The sequence below is a fragment of the Panulirus ornatus genome, chromosome 52 (genome assembly GCF_036320965.1).
Source record: "Panulirus ornatus isolate Po-2019 chromosome 52, ASM3632096v1, whole genome shotgun sequence".
NCBI classification, from domain to species: domain Eukaryota; kingdom Metazoa; phylum Arthropoda; class Malacostraca; order Decapoda; family Palinuridae; genus Panulirus; species Panulirus ornatus.
The window spans coordinates 12,447,013-12,464,990 of record NC_092275.1 but is presented as its reverse complement, the minus strand read 5'-3'; the positions used below and the strand labels follow the sequence as shown (position 1 = coordinate 12,464,990).

The 17,978-nt window shown below is 39.8% G+C and overlaps 1 protein-coding gene across 7 annotated transcripts in view; it reads left to right on the top strand.

The window, feature by feature from the left end:
• Positions 1–201: 201 nt before the first annotated feature.
• The window catches only part of LOC139765066 (deoxynucleoside kinase-like), a 49,352-nt gene continuing 31,575 nt past the window's right edge, over positions 202–17,978 (top strand). The window contains exons 1-4 of one of the 7 annotated variants that reach the window (XM_071692177.1): positions 202–450; positions 1,720–1,865; positions 6,674–6,923; positions 16,599–16,718. In XM_071692177.1, the coding sequence (XP_071548278.1) occupies positions 6,675–6,923; positions 16,599–16,718 (369 nt within the window). In that variant the 5' untranslated portion in view covers positions 202–450; positions 1,720–1,865; position 6,674. Of the gene's footprint in view, positions 451–545; positions 1,018–1,050; positions 1,408–1,719; positions 1,866–6,673; positions 6,924–16,598; positions 16,719–17,978 lie in introns of those variants that run through there. The other 6 variants (XM_071692179.1, XM_071692176.1, XM_071692181.1 and 3 more) reach the window with 6 other exon arrangements.

The following is a 17,978-nucleotide window of genomic DNA, read 5'->3' as shown; positions in this document are numbered from 1 at the left end:
ACTGATAAATGATGAAGGGGAGCAGCTGGGCATGGGTGGTAGTGTTAACATCTTGCATATATACTCTACCATTTTTTTCAAGAGCTGAATTGGAATGAGTAAATAATTTGTAGCAAGTACGTTAATGTAATTAACAATATCAATACAAAATGGAGATTTGGTAGCTAGAGAGAAATAACAAATTAAGTTGCCATTTTTTTTTATGTCTTTATTCGGTAGGTTTGGTTTGTATATGGTGGGTCATGTGGCAAGACATACGAGTCATGTGTGCACGATGGCAGGATATGTGTCACATAAGTGAAGGAAGTGGTGCACTACAGCAGCAGCAGCAGCACGACACATGATGAGGACACAACCATGTTGTAAAGTTATGTTGTCATCTCTGTATGTTTTCATGGAACGTTTGGTGGGAAGTGTATGGAGATGGGTGGATCCACATACCAGACAAAGGTATGTGTTAAAGCTTCACAGTAATTCCCTCAACCTTGCTATGGTCAGCTTAACTAACCGTACATGTTATTGTTCATTTTCAGAAATTGACATGTGTTTGTTCAGTGATAGTCAAATTAAACGATATGTGTCAGTGAGAGAGACATATAATGTTGACTGGAACCATTATGGATGGAGTGGCGAATTCTTGACTATAATGAATTATGAAGCTGTAGTTATAACAAACATGATTTCCATTCAGTTAAAGCCAGTAAATAAACTCGCATACGTGAACCTCTCATTCAGTAGTCTTTTATAAGTCATACATAATTGACTGAAATGATGACGTAAATATGAAGTTGAAATTGCACTTGTTAGCCGAGTATTGATTGTACGTTTGGCAGTTTGTCACTTGATGATCATTTAAGTAGTTGCCACATGTATGGTAGTATCAGTACATTTCCTTTAGAGCCAGTATGGCACTAACTTGGGAATAACAGTGATGACTAATTATAGGATACTATATGGAGAAGTCAGGAAAACTGGCAGTATGACGGATTTGTGGTCTTGCAATGGTTAAAGATGATAGTAAGGAGGACCATGAAGATAGTCTGGGGTTAAGGTGGTTCAAGTAGTGGAAACTCGTATAAAGAAATAAGACAACTTCTGAAAAACCTTGCAGTTTTCTATTGCACCTGACAGATAACTTATTTTCATTGTTAATGTATTTATTTTTCATGGTCTTGTGTTTGCATACTGGGAGGTTTGTGTGGTGTACATTAATGTGTGAACAGATGCCTAGACCCTAAAGCATAAGTGTGTTTGAGCGTACATTCTTTGCCACCTGACAAGATACAGTTGAGGAATACAATATTGGTTTTAATACCAGTTTAGCAGGGCAACATTGATTAATCAATTGAGATGAAGTGCATATTAATGGACTCCTTGCACTTTGAAGAAACACCCTTGAAAGATTATGTGAGGACAGACCAGTATTTTATTCATGGTATCATTAGTACCCTGAAGAGCATCATCTCTTCTGTTGCCTTGTGTTTTGAAATTAAGTTCATTAGACATTATTACCCCTTAGTTTTTCACATAGCTTGTTGAAAACATGAAGGTATCTGTGCCTATCTGTTACTCTATACTGTTTTTATTTCTTCACTTTCCTTCCACCTGAGGAGTTGGAACTTGTGGCCATTGAAAAGCATGATTGGTGGCCTGGAGGAAGGATTTGTTTATGTCTGTTAGTTGTTTTCAGTGTTTTGATGATTTTCATACTTATTCTAGCATCACCTGCAAAGGATGAAACAAAACTATGGCCTTCATATGGATCAGTGCCTGATATGAGGATAACATGGACTGCGAATATGGTTCTGTGGGGAACTGAACTTTTTACTGCCAGTGGAGCAGGTGGAATAGCCTAATTTGCCTTAGTAAGTTATTATCTGTTTCTTGGAGATTGTGACAGCAGTTTTTCCTGTAATTTCTTACTTCCCCAATTTTTTCCTGTGGCAACATGGTTACATTTATGAAAAGCTTTTGTAAATTCTTCACATATCACATCAACAGTTTCTTTGTTTTCCTCTGATTCTACTGTTTTGTTGTAATGGTCAAGCAGCTGAGAGAGGTATGATTTTCCTGCCTTGAAACATGTTCTTGACTATTTAGTGCATTTGATATGTAATTGTCATTCACTTTACATGTAAGGACTCCCACAGAAATTTTGGTATTGCATGAATGCTGATGTTGGCAAATGCTATTGTTCAGTAGTTCTTAGTTCTGCCTCCACTTTCATGGATTGTAGCATTATGAGACACTTTTAGATTTTGGCAATGTTGCTAGAGTCCAGACTTATGTCCAGAGGGCATTTAGTGCTCTAGTGAGTGATTTTTCACAAGTCTCTATGAAGACAGAGTTGCGGGAATTTATTCCTTAGGAAATGTGCTCTGGCATGTTCTCAGTAGCTTTCTTGAATTCCTATGGCATATTGGTGAAATTTAACTATGTTTCACCACAAAACTGGAATTTCAGTTATTATTGTTTTGATTTAAGCAGAATATTGAAAACTATGGTACATTTCACTCCTGATAAAGGTCAGTGAGGTTTTTATAGGTTCCATTGCCTTCTAGAAGTGTTTTAGTAGGTTTCATTGACTTCTAGAGGTGTTTTACCTAATTTTACATAAATTATCTTCCACATTTTATGTTCTTTAGCCTTTTCATTACCATATATACTTTTTTTTTACTTGTGGGTTGAAAAAGAATATGAATCATGCTCTGCTGTTCATATCTCCACATACTATGTTATCATTACAAAGAAAGGTAGTGTGTTTCAAAGTTAGATTTTGGTGCCCTTAAAGTATATATTAAAGAAGAGCAATATACTTAATAAGCACATGTAAAAGATTGATTAGCCTTTAAAGTAAACACTGGATGACTTTGTAAAAGTTTCTTCCATTTTCTGTGTTCTATTATAAAATGAAAAAAATACAGTTAAAAGTAAAGGATTCATATATAGAAAGATAAAATACATAGAGATCTTTTCTTTCTTTCATATGTTTCCTTATCTCTGGAGAAAGAATTTTACCTCCTTATTTCCTGCATGTCTTAGAAGGCAACTAAAGGGAGCAGGAGCAGGGTGCTGGAAACCCTCCTCTTCTTGTATGTCAATTTCTAAAGGGGGAAACAGAAGAATGAGCCAAGCAGGGAGTGCTCATCCTCCTCAGAAGCTCAAGATGGGGTGCCTAAAATAAATTGGAAATGATTTAAGAGTAGAATCAGGGGTTGGTGAAAGGACTAGAGCTAAGGAAGGAGTAGCACCAATCCTGAAGAAGTTGTGGGAGTGTGTGAGTGTAAGGAAGTGAATTCTTGGCTGAAAATTAAATGAAATTGGAAGGTGTGAGATGGATGATTATAAGTGTTTATGCATCTGGCCATGAGAAGAAAGAGCATGAGCAGCTGAGTGAGTATGTCAGCAGTTTTGATGCAGGAGACTGGGTGTTATTGATCAGTGATTTGAATTTGAAGGTAAGTGGTGTGGCAGTTTGTGGGTGGGGTGGGGGGGATTTCTGTATTATGAATGGAAACGGTGAACAGCTTGTGTGCTTAAAAAAGGACTGGTGATTGGGAATACCTGGTATAATGATAGGGACATACACAAGTATACTTATGTGAATAGGAAAGATGGTTAGTGGGCATTTTTGGGTAGCATATTAATTGATAGGCATGTTAAAGAATGACCTTTGGATGTAAATTTGATTAGAAGAGCAGCTGGTAGGATAGCTGATTCCAGATTTGTTGAGGCAAGGGTGAAAGATTTGTTGAGATTTAGGGGAAAGAGGAAACAATATTGATGGTAAGAGGGTAGTGAAAGTAAGGGTACATGGAAAAGAGACTTGTGTGAAGAAATACCTGGAGAGATTGAGTGTAGAATGACAAAAGGTGAAAATAAATGAAGCAAATGGAGTAAAGGAGGAAAGGAAGGTATTTAGGGAAGCATTGCTGGCATGTGAAAGGTGGTAGGTGGGCATATTAGGAAAGGTAGTGGTAACAGGTAGTGGTAAAATGAGGAAATGAAATGAGTGTTTTGAAGGAATGCTGAATGTGTTCGATGAAAGGGTGGCAGATGTAGGGTGGTATATGAAGTGAGAGAGTCATGGACAGTGATTGGAAGAGAGAAGAGATGGTGAAAGCCTTGCATAGGATGAAATGTGGCAATGTGGCTGGAATGGATGGTATTGCTTTTGAATTTATTAATAAAGTGGGTGACTGTGTTGTTTAATTATTTAGGATTTCAGTGTATGTATGGAACTTGGTAAGGTGCCAAAAGATTGGCAGAATGCGTGTATAGTGTATGAAGGTGAGGGGGATAAAGATGAATGTTTGAATTACAGAAGTATAAATTTGTTAAGTGTACCTGGTAAATTGTACGGTAGGGTAGTGATTGAGAGAGTGAAGGCATGTACAGAATAACAGATTAGAGAGGAACAGTGTAGTTTCAGAAATGTTGGCAGATGTGTGGATCAGCTGTTTGCATTGATGAGTGAGTGTGAGAAATACTTAGAGAAACAGATGGATTTCTATGTGGCATTTATGCATTTGGAGAAAGCATATGTAAGGTTGAAGAGGATTTGCTGAAATGGTTTGGACTTATAGATTGAATGAATGAGGAAAGTTTGACAAAGAGATGTGTCAGAAGTGGAGGGAACAAGGAGAATGGGGAGACCAAATTGGGGAGAAGGATAGAGTGAAAAAAGAATTTGAGCAATTGGGTCTGAACATGCAGAAGGGTAAAAGGAATGGATGGGATAGAGCGAATTGGACTGATGCAGTATAGAGGGGTTGATGTGCTGTCATTGGACTGTACCAGGGTATGTGAAGTGTCTGGGTTAAACCATGGAAAGGTCTGTGGAGCTTGGATGTGGATAGGAAGCTGTGGTTTTGTGCAGTGCATGTCAGTTAGAGAATGGATGTGTGTTGATTTGGCCTTTCTTTATCTGTTTCTGGTGCTGTCTTGCTAACATAGTATGAGGTGAAGGTGGAAATGGTGATATAATCATATTTTTTTAGTACGGAGATCTTTAATTTTTTCCCTTTAATGAACATGTTTTTAACTTTTGTAGGACCATAGGTGATGCAAGTTCCTCTTGTTCATAGGTTAGGTTTGGTAAGCTTAGGTTAGGTTAAGCTCATTTGTGTTTTTTGCTTTATTTTTTCAAAACTAACTGAATTTTGAATTCATTTGTGCTTATAAAATTATTTCCTGATGGGATGTGGTTCTCATCAATATAAATCATTTAGTGAAAGTGTGCCAGTGAAGTGCTTCTTCACTAACAATTTTCGTATCATGTAGGGGCACCTTAGATGTATGTGGAGTATCATGTCTCAGTATATTTCTTTACACTTCTTCTATGGTTATGGTATCCCTAGATGTTTACCCTAAGACTGAGTCAACTACTGGTACTATTTTTTTTTTTTATTATACTTTGTCGCTGTCTCCCGCGTTTGCGAGGTAGCGCAAGGAAACAGACGAAAGAAATGGCCCAACCCCCCCCATACACATGTATATACATACGTCCACACACGCAAATATACATACCTACACAGCTTTCCATGGTTTACCCCAGACGCTTCACATGCCTTGATTCAATCCACTGACAGCACGTCAACCCCGGTATACCACATCGCTCCAATTCACTCTATTCCTTGCCCTCCTTTCACCCTCCTGCATGTTCAGGCCCCGATCACACAAAATCTTTTTCACTCCATCTTTCCACCTCCAATTTGGTCTCCCTCTTCTCCTCGTTCCCTCCACCTCCAACACATATATCCTCTTGGTCAATCTTTCCTCACTCATTCTTTCCATGTGCCCAGACCACTTCAAAACACCCTCTTCTGCTCTCTCAACCACGCTCTTTTTATTTCCACACATCGCTCTTACCCTTACGTTACTCACTCGATCAAACCACTTCACACCACACATTGTCCTCAAACATCTCATTTCCAGCACATCCATCCTCCTGCGCACAACTCTATCCATAGCCCACGCCTCGCAACCATACAACATTGTTGGAACCACTATTCCTTCAAACACACCCATTTTTGCTTTCCGAGATAATGTTCTCGACTTCCACACATTCTTCAAGGCCCCCAGAATTTTCGCCCCCTCCCCCACCCTATGATCCACTTCCGCTTCCATGGTTCCATCTGCTGCCAGATCCACTCCCAGATATCTAAAACACTTCACTTCCTCCAGTTTTTCTCCATTCAAACTCACCTCCCAATTGACTTGACCCTCAACCCTACTGTACCTAATAACCTTGCTCTTATTCACATTTACTCTCAACTTTCTTCTTCCACACACTTCACCAAACTCAGTCACCAGCTTCTGTAGTTTCTCACATGAATCAGCCACCATGCAAAATGAAAATATAGGAATATTGTTTTTCATTGTACTTAATTCCTGTGTTAAATTATCAAGATTTGGGAAATTGTTGAACAATTGATGTTATTGAGAAATACATCATCGTTATAGGAGCATTAATCTGAAGCTGTTTGAAGATAACTTTTATCAAGAATATTGTGTAGGGCAGTTTCATTTTTACAGATTAAGGGTTGATCCTGATATTGCCATATTGCAGTTTTAGGTACATTTGACCTTTGAAAAACAGAATATTATGTTTCTGATTTGAATTGTTTTCTTTAACATGATTACAGACATTATAGTTTTATTTCCATTTCAGAATGTGTTCTAACAGACTGACAGAGTCTTCAATGAAGCTTCTAACTGCTGAAGAATCCTCAGTGGAATTTCATGGAGGTTGTAGTCTCCTTGAATCTACTGCGAGGAATCTGTTTCCTTCCTCATCTTGTTTGGCATCGGCAAAAAACAAGTTAGAGGGAGCTGCAACAGCAAGTCCATTAAAAACTGGACTGTCATTCCTTCCAGCTGCCTTATTAATGCAAAAAAATTTTGAAGGAATAGTGTCTAAGGTATAATGCTCTTGAAGTTTATTGGTATCTTACATGGAAGTGTAGTGAGAAAGTTCTAGCTTTATGTATTTTGTTATCCTATAAATAGGGTAGCAACACTAACCCTGGGAATTGAGTGACTGTGCCCTCTGCCTCCTTCATGATTATGGTTGGGGATCCAAACTCTGCAAATTTAATTTCCACCAAAAGAACATGCTTTTGTGTGATGGATCCATCTTATGCAGTTGTCATTGGGAATAAATTGATAGATGGATTATTAGCATTATTATTATTATATTTATATACATATATATATATTTTTTTATTTTTTTATTATACTTTGTCGCTGTCTCCTGCGTTTGCGAGGTAGCGCAAGGAAACAGACGAAAGAAATGGCCCAACCCCCCCCCCCATACACATGTATATACATACGTCCACACACGCAAATATACATACCTACACAGCTTTCCATGGCTTACCCCAGACGCTTCACATGCCCTGCTTCAATCCACTGACAGCACGTCAACCCCGGTATACCACATCGCTCCAATTCACTCTATTCCTTGCCCTCCTTTCACCCTCCTGCATGTTCAGGCCCCGATCACACAAAATCTTTTTCACTCCATCTTTCCACCTCCAGTTTGGTCTCCCTCTTCTCCTTGTTCCCTCCACCTCCGACACATATATCCTCTTGGTCAATCTTTCCTCACTCATCCTCTCCATGTGCCCAAACCACTTCAAAACACCCTTTTCTGCTCTCTCAACCACGCTCTTTTTATTTCCACACATCTCTCTTACCCTTACGTTACTCACTCGATCAAACCACCTCACACCACACATTGTCCTCAAACATCTCATTTCCAGCACATCCATCCTCCTGCGCACATCTCTATCCATAGCCCACGCCTCGCAACCATACAACATTGTTGGAACCACTATTCCTTCAAACATACCCATTTTTGCTTTCCGAGATAATGTTCTCGACTTCCACACATTCTTCAAGGCCCCCAGGATTTTCGCCCCCTCCCCCACCCTATGATCCACTTCCGCTTCCATGGTTCCATCCGCTGCCAGATCCACTCCCAGATATCTAAAACACTTCACTTCCTCCAGTTTTTCTCCATTCAAACTCACCTCCCAATTGACTTGACCCTCAACCCTACTGTACCTAATAACCTTGCTCTTATATATTTTTTTTTTTTTTTTTTTTTTTATACTTTGTCGCTGTCTCCCGCGTTTGCGAGGTAGCGCGAGGAAACAGACGAAAGAAATGGCCCAACCCCCCATACACACGTACATACACACGTCCACACACGCAAATATACATACCTACACAGCTTTCCATGGTTTACCCCAGACGCTTCACATGCCTTGATTCAATCCAGTGACAGCACGTCAGCCCCGGTATACCACATCGCTCCAATTCACTCTGTTCCTTGCCCTCCTTTCACCCTCCTGCATGTTCAGGCCCCGATCACACAAAATCTTTTTCACTCCATCTTTCCACCTCCAATTTGGTCTCCCTCTTCTCCTTGTTCCCTCCACCTCCGACACACACACACATATATATATATATATATATATATATATATATATATATATATATATATATATATATATATTATCCCTGGGGATAGGGGAGAAAGAATACTTCCCACGTATTCCCTGCGTGTCGTAGAAGGCGACTAAAAGGGGAGGGAGTGGGTGGCTGGAAATCCTCCCCTCTCGTTTTTTTTTTAATTTTCCAAAAGAAGGAACAGAGAAGGGGGACAGGTGAGGATTTTCCCTCTAAGGCCCAGTCCTCTGTTCTTAACGCTACCTCGCAAACGCGGGAAATGGCGAATAGTATGAGAAAAAAAAAGAATATATATATATATATATATATATTATATATATATATATATATATATTTTTTTTTTTTTTTTTTTTATACTTTGTCGCTGTCTCCCGCGTTTGCGAGGTAGCGCAAGGAAACAGATGAAAGAAATGGCCCAACCCCCCCCCATACACATGTATATACATACGTCCACACACGCAAATATACATACCTACACAGCTTTCCATGGTTTACCCCAGACGCTTCACATGCCTTGATTCAATCCACTGACAGCACGTCAACCCCGGTATACCACATCACTCCAATTCACTCTATTCCTTGCCCTCCTTTCACCCTCCTGCATGTTCAGGCCCCGATCACACAAAATCTTTTTCACTCCATCTTTCCACCTCCAATTTGGTCTCCCTCTTCTCCTCGTTCCCTCCACCTCCGACACATATATCCTCTTGGTCAATCTTTCCTCACTCATTCTCTCCATGTGCCCAAACCACTTCAAAACACCCTCTTCTGCTCTCTCAACCACGCTCTTTTTATTTCCACACATCTCTCTTACCCTTACGTTACTCACTCGATCAAACCACCTCACACCACACATTGTCCTCAAACATCTCATTTCCAGCACATCCATCCTCCTGCGCACAACTCTATCCATAGCCCACGCCTCGCAACCATACAACATTGTTGGAACCACTATTCCTTCAAACATACCCATTTTTGCTTTCCGAGATAATGTTCTCGACTTCCACACATTCTCAAGGCCCCCAGAATTTTCGCCCCCTCCCCCACCCTATGATCCACTTCCGTTTCCATGGTTCCATCCGCTGCCAGATCCACTCCCAGATATCTAAAACACTTCACTTCCTCCAGTTTTTCTCCATTCAAACTCACCTCCCAATTGACTTGACCCTCAACCCTACTGTACCTAATAACCTTGCTCTTATTCACATTTACTCTTAACTTCTTCTTCCACACACTTTACCAAACTCAGTCACCAGCTTCTGCAGTTTCTCACATGAATCAGCCACCAGCGCTGTATCATCAGCGAACAACAACTGACTCACTTCCGAAGCTCTCTCATCCCCAACAGACTTCATACTTGCCCCTCTTTCCAAAACTCTTGCATTTACCTCCCTAACAACCCCATCCATAAACAAATTAAACAACCATGGAGACATCACACACCCCTGCCGCAAACCTACATTTACTGAGAACCAATCACTTTCCTCTCTTCCTACACGTACACATGCCTTACATCCTCGATAAAAACTTTTCACTGCTTCTGACAACTTTCCTCCCACACCATATATTCTTAATACCTTCCACAGAGCATCTCTATCAACTCTATCATATGCCTTCTCCAGATCCATAAATGCTACATACAAATCCATTTGCTTTTCTAAGTATTTCTCACATACATTCTTCAAAGCAAACACCTGATCCACACATCCTCTACCACTTCTGAAACCACACTGCTCTTCCCCAATCTGATGCTCTGTACATGCCTTCACCCTCTCAATCAGTACCCTCCCATATGATTTACCAGGAATACTCAAGAAACTTATACCTCTGTAATTTGAGCACTCACTCTTATCCCCTTTGCCTTTGTACAATGGCACTATGCATGCATTCCACCAATCCTCAGGCACCTCACCATGAATCATACATACATTAAATAACCTTACCAACCAGTCAACAATACAGTCACCCCCTTTTTTAATAAATTCCACTACAATGCCATCCAAACCTGCTGCTTTGCCGGCTTTCATCTTCCGTAAAGCTTTTACTACCTCTTCTCTATTTACCAAATCATTTTCCCTAACCCTCTCACTTTGCACACCACCTCGACCAAGACACCCCACATCTGCCACTCTATCATCAAACACATTCAACAAACCTTCAAAATACTCACTCCATCTCCTTCTCACATCACCACTACTTGTTATCACCTCCCCATTAGCCCCCTTCACTGAAGTTCCCATTTGCTCCCTTGTCTTACGCACTTTATTTACCTCCTTCCAAAACATCTTTTTATTCTCCCTGAAATTTAATGATAGTCTCTCACCCCAACTCTCATTTGCCCTTTTTTTCACCTCTTGCACCTTTCTCTTGACCTCCTGCCTCTTTCTTTTATACCTTATATATATATATATATATATATATATATATATATATATATATACATTTATATTATTTTATTTTGCTTTGTCTCTGTCTCCTGCGTTTGCGAGGTAGACAAGGAAACAGACGAAAGAAATGGCCCAACCTACCCCCATACACATGTATATACATACACGCCCACACACGCAAATATACATACCTATACATCTCAATGTACACATATATATATACTCACAGACACATACATATATACCCATGCACACAATTCACACTGTCTGCCTTTATTCATTCCCATCGCCACCTCGCCACACATGGAATACCATCCCCCTCCCCCCCCATGTGTGCGAGGTAGCGCTAGGAAAAGACAACAAAGGCCCCATTCGTTCTCACTCAGTCTCTAGCTGTCATGCAATAATGCCCGAAACCACAGCCTCCTTTCCACATCCAGGCCCCACACAACTTTCCATGGTTTACCCCAGATGCTTCACATGCCCTGACTCAATCCACTGACAGCACGTCAACCCCGGTATACCACATCGATCCAATTTACTCTATTCCTTGCCCGCCTTTCACCCTCCTGCATGTTCAGGCCCCGATCACTCAAAATCTTTTTCACTCCATCTTTCCACCTCCAATCTGGTCTCCCACTTCTCCTCGTTCCCTCCACCTCCGACACATATATCCTCTTGGTCAATCTTTCCTCACTCATTCTCTCCAGGTGCCCAAACCATTTCAAAACACCCTCTTCTGCTCTCTCAACCACGCTCTTTTTATTTCCACACATCTCTCTTACCCTTACATTACTTACTCGATCAAACCACCTCACACCACACATTGTCCTCAAACATCTCATTTCCAGCACATCCACCCTCCTGTGCACAACTCTATCCATAGCCCACGCCTCGCAACCATACAACATAGTTGGAACCACTATTCTTTCAAACATACCCATATATATATATATATATATATATATATATATATATATATATATATATATATATATATATATTTTTTTTTTTTGCTTTGTCGCTGTCTCCCGCATTTGCGAGGTAGCGCAAGGAAACAGACGAAGCAATGGCCCAACCCACCCCCATACACATGTATATACATATGTCCACACAGGCAGAATATACATACCTACACAGCTTTCCATGGTTTACCCCAGACGCTTCACATGCCCTGATTCAATCCACTGACAGCACGTCAACCCCGGTATACCACATCGATCCAATTCACTCTATTCCTTGCCCTCCTTTCACCCTCCTGCATGTTCAGGCCCCGATCACACAAAATCTTTTTCACTCCATCTTTCCACCTCCAATTTGGTCTCCCACTTCTCCTCGTTCCCTCCACCTCCGACACATATATCCTCTTGGTCAACCTTTCCTCACTCATTCTCTCCATGTGCCCAAACCATTTCAAAACACCCTCTTCTGCTCTCTCAACCACGCTCTTTTTATTTCCACACATCTCTCTTACCCTTAAGTTACTTACTCGATCAAACCACCTCACACCACACATTGTCCTCAAACATCTCATTTCCAGCACATCCATCCTCCTGCGCACAACTCTATCCATAGCCCACGCCTCGCAACCATACAACATTGTTGGAACCACTATTCCTTCAAACATACCCATTTTTGCTTTCCGACAAAGCACAAAAAAAAAAAAAAAAATATATATATATATATGTATATATATATATATATATGTATATATATATATATATATGAATATATATATATATATATATATATATATATATATATATATATATATATATATATACACACAATGTTATATGGTTGCGAGGTGTGGGCTATAGATAGAGTTGTGCGGAGGAGGGTGGATGTGCTGGAAATGAGATGTTTGAGGACAATATGTGGTGTGAGGTGGTTTGATCGAGTAAGTAATGAAAGGATAAGAGAGATGTGTGGTGGTAAAAGGAGTGTGCTTGAGAGCACAGAAGAGGGTGTTTTGGAATGGTTTGGTTATATGAAGAGAATGAGTGAGGAAAGATGGACCAAGAGGATATATGTGTCAGAGGTGGAGGGAACGAGGAGAAGTGGGAGACCAAATTGGAGGTGGAAAGATGGAGTGAAAAAGATTTTGAGTGATCGGGGCCTGAACATGCAGGAGGGTGAAAGGTGTGCAAGGAATAGAGTGAATTGGAATGATGTGGTATGCCAGGGTTGACATGCTGTCAGTGGATTGAACCAGGGCATGTGAAGCGTCTGGGGTACACCATGGAAAGTTCTGTGGGGCCTAGATGTGGAAAAGGAGCTGTGGTTTCGGTGCATTATTACATGACAGCTAGAGACTGAGTGTGAACGAATGTGGCCTCTGCTGTCTTTTTTCTAGCACTACCTCACACACATGACGGGGAAGAGGGTTGTTATTTCATGTGTGGCGGGGTGGCGATGGGAATGAATAAAGGCAGACAGTATGAATTATGTACATGTGTATATATGTATATGTCTGTGTGTGTGTATATATATATATATATATATATATATATATATATATATATATATATATATATATATTTTTTTTTTTTTTTTTTTTTCATACTATTCGCTATTTCCCGCAATAGCGAGGTAGCGTTAAGAACAGAGGACTGGGCCTTTGAGGGAATATCCTCACCTGGACCTCTCCTCTGTTCCTTCTTTTGGAAAAAAAAAAAAAAAAAAAAAAAAAAAAAAAAAAAAAAAAAAAAAAAAAAAAAAAAAAAAAACGAGAGGGGAGGATTTCCAGCCCCCCGCTCCCTTCCCTTTTAGTCGCCTTCTACGACACGCAGGGAATACGTGGGAAGTATTCTTTCTCCCCTATCCCCAGGGAATATATATATATATATATATATATATATATATATCCCTGGGGATAGGGGATTAAGAATACTTCCCACGTATTCCCTGCGTGTCGTAGAAGGCGACTAAAAGGGGAGGGAGCGGGGGGCTGGAAATCCTCCCCTCTCGGTTTTTTTTTTTTTTTTTTTTTTTTTTTTTTTTTTTTTTTTTTTTTTTTTTTTTTTTCCACAGGGAATATATATATATATATATATATATATATATATATCCCTGGGGATAGGGGATTAAGAATACTTCCCACGTATTCCCTGCGTGTCGTAGAAGGCGACTAAAAGGGGAGGGAGCGGGGGGCTGGAAATCCTCCCCTCTCGGTTTTTTTTTTTTTTTTTTTTTTTTTTTTTTTTTTTTTTTTCCAAAAGAAGGAACAGAGAATTGTGCCAGGTGAGGGTATTCCCTCAAAGGCCCTGTCCTCTGTTCTTAACGCTACCTCGCTAATGCGGGAAATGGCGAATGGTTTGAAAGAAAGAAAGAAATATATATATATGTATACATTGAGATGTATAGATATGTATATATGCGTTTGTTGACGTGTATGTATATACATGTGTATGTGGTTGGGTGGGTAATTCTTTCGTCTGTTTCGTTGCGCTACCTCACTAATGTGGGAGACAGCGACAAAGCAAAATCGATAAATAAATATATAAAATAATAGATGAATAGTACCATATATATTTTTGCTTTTTCTTATGTTTTTGCTATTTCTTGTTAGTCTGTGACAATAAAAAATGAACATGGGGGCAGTTATAGTTGACCTTTAGCACTTGAAATAATGGTGGTGCACACATGCTGTATTGAATTTAGCACACCTACTGTGAAGGTTGCATCTTGACAGTGAATATAGAGCAAGACAGATCACAAAATCAAATAGCCAGTAACAGAGCTACTTATCTGTGTATTAACCCGGTATACCACGTCATTCCAATTCATTCTGTTCTTTGCACGCCTTTCACCCTCCTGCATGTTCAGGCACCAATCGCTCAGAATCTTTTTCACTCCATCCTTCCACCTCCAATTTGGTCCACCACTTCTTGTTTCCTCCACCTCTGACACATATATCCTCTTTGTCAATCTTTCCTCACTCATTCTTTCCATGTGACCAAACCATTTCAATATGCCCTCTTCTGCTCTCTCAACCAAACTCTTTTTATTACCACACATCTCTCTTACCCTTTCATTACTTGCTTGATCAAACCACTTAACACCACATATTGTCCTCAGATATCTCATTTCCAACACATCCACCCTCCTCCGCACAACCCTATCTATAGCCCATGCCTCGCAACCTTATAATATTGTTGGAACCACTGTTCCTTCAAACATACCCATTTTTGCTCTCTGAGATAATGTTCTTGCCTTCCACACATTCTTCAATGCTCTCAGAACCTTCTCCCCCCTCCCCACTCTGTGACTCACTTCTGCTTCCATAGTTCCTTCCACTGCTAAATTCACTCCCAGATATCTAAAACACTTCACCTCCTCCAGTTTTTCGCCATTCAAATTTACCTCCCAATTAACTTGTCCCTCAACCCTACTGAACCTAATAAACTTGCTCTTATTCACATTTACTCTCCGCTTTCTTCTTTCACACACTTTGCCAAACTCAGTCACCAACTTCTGCAGTTTCTTACCCGAATCAGCCACCAGCGCTGAATCATCAGCGAACAACAACTGACTCACATTCCAAGCCCTCTCATCAACAACAGATTGCATACTTGCCCCATTCTCCAAAACTCTTTCATTCACCTCCCTAACAACCCCATCCATAAACAAATTAAACAACCAGGAGATATCACGCACCCATGCCACAAACCTACATTCACTAGGAACCAATCACTTTTGTCTCTTCCTACTCGTACACGTGCATTGCATCCTCGAGAAAACTTTTCGCTGCTTCTAGCAATTTACCTCCCACACCATATACTTGAAATACCTTCCACAGAGCATCCCTATCAACTCTTATCATATGTCTTCTCCAGATCAATAAATGCTACATACAAATCCATTTGTTTTTCTAAATATTTCTCGCATACATTCTTCAAAGCAAACACCTGATCCACACAGCTACCACTTCTGAAACCACACTGCTCTTCCCCAATCTGATGCTCTGTACATGCCTTTACCCTCTCAATCAATACCCTCCTATATAATTTCCCAGGAATACTCAACAAACTTATACCTCTGTATTTTGAACACTCACCTTTATCCCGTTTGCCTTTGTACAGTGGCACTATGCATGCATTCCACCAGTCCTCAGGCACTTCACCATGAACCATGATAATAGTGATAATGATAATGATAATATATTTTCATACATATTCACCATTTCCCACATTAGTGAGGTAATGTCAAGAACAGATCACTGAGCCTTAAAGGGAAAAATCCTCACTTGGTGCCTTTCTCTGTTCTTTCTTTTGGAAGGTAATACAGGAAAGGAGGATTTGCAGCCACCCTTTCCTGCCCCTTTTAGTTGCCTTGTACAACATATAGAGAATTCATGGATAGTATTCTTTCTTCCATACATTCAGGGATAATTTACATATGTGTCAGAAGTGGAGGGAACAAGGAGAATGGGGAGACCAAATTGGAGATGGAAGGATGGAGTGAAAAAGATTTCAAGTGACTGGGCCTGAACATGCTGGAGGGTAAGGGGTGTACACAAAGTAGAGTAAATTGGAACGATGTGGTGTGCTAGGGTCATTGTGCTGTCATGACCAGGGCATTCATTTGCCTTTGTTGTCACATTTACCATTATGAAAAGTGAAATTATAGGGTTACTTATTGCTTAATAACACATTTATGTTCATGATAAATTAATTTGGAATACTCTTCATATCCATGCATTAGCTGATTTATTAATTTTTTCATGCTCAGGGTTCATCAAAGAAGGAAAAAGTACGTCCATTCACAGTATCCATTGAAGGTAACATTGGTAGTGGAAAATCTACTTTTCTTCAGTATTTCTCATCTGTACCAGGAGTTGCTACATACCAGGTAGAATATATTAGTATGGTTATTTTCTATTGTTTTATGTAAGATTTTATGTATCTAGAAGTTGATTCATATGGAAAGATTTTGAACTCTAGAATGCTAGCAGTATTTCAGTTGAATGCCAGTTTGTAGGCTGTAGTGACAGCTGATCACTCAATATCTTCTATATGATTGATTAATTGATTTAAGAAAGTAAGGTAATTTTTCAAAAATTGAAATCCCTGAAAAACTGTACTTGTACAGTTATGTTATTAAGGCATGAAACTATTATTCATCAGCAGTATATATATATATTCAGATCTTAATACTTCAGTATGATTAAGGTGTTCTTTTGTTCCTTTGCCCTTTTTGTTTTTTCCATTGGCTTTTCCTTAAGATCCCACCTCCATGAGGTGGCTGTGATGTCATATGCTCATGGGGCTTTATCTAGAGGTGAGAAATGTTGGTTTTGAAGTATGAAGAAATTTTTTTTTTTTCTTATAGAGGCAGTACCTTATGAACAACCATTTATTTTACCATTCCATCCTCTTGTACCATTTACAAAAAGTCTTTGGCGTAGGCTGTAGAGAATAGTGAGTGATGAGGTTTTGTGTTGAGGAGGCACCACCTTACTACCATGCGAATACATTATGGGCCTAGGTTCTTGCACCGTTGGTGATATGTCTGTGAATGTACTTTATCTGGCCTTATGAATATTATGGTTGTCAAAGCTAGCAGATACAACTTATTTTGGGGTTATGATGGATCTTTATAAACCCCAAGTGATCAAGTGCTCTTGCTAATACTCACAGGACTATGTCTTTTTGTGAATGGTTTTTCTCCTGGTTGTGTATCATGGTAGATACTTAAGGATTGCTCGTGAATGGTTTTTCTCCTGCTTGTGTATCATGGTAGATACTTAAGGATTGCTCTGTCCTACTTTGTCATTCATCATTCTGTGTGATTAAGTTCATTTGTAGAAGGGTTTAATCTGGAACTTTACTTGGCACATCACTTGAAGAAAACCCAACCTTTAGCCTTATCCCACAGGGCCCTTATCTCAGAAAAAAAGAACATGCTCAGACCAAACCATTTGCCAGTGGAGGTCATAGAATTAATCCAAGCTAAACAACATAAACCCACCTAATTACTAAAAAGCTAACAGCACACTGGCACTCCTTCATGAACATTATGATGAACACTATGAACATTTAAACCAAAATCAGTCAGCTGTGGTGAGTGTTAAGGAAAATCCACAGTTTCTGAACCACCAGCCTTCACACA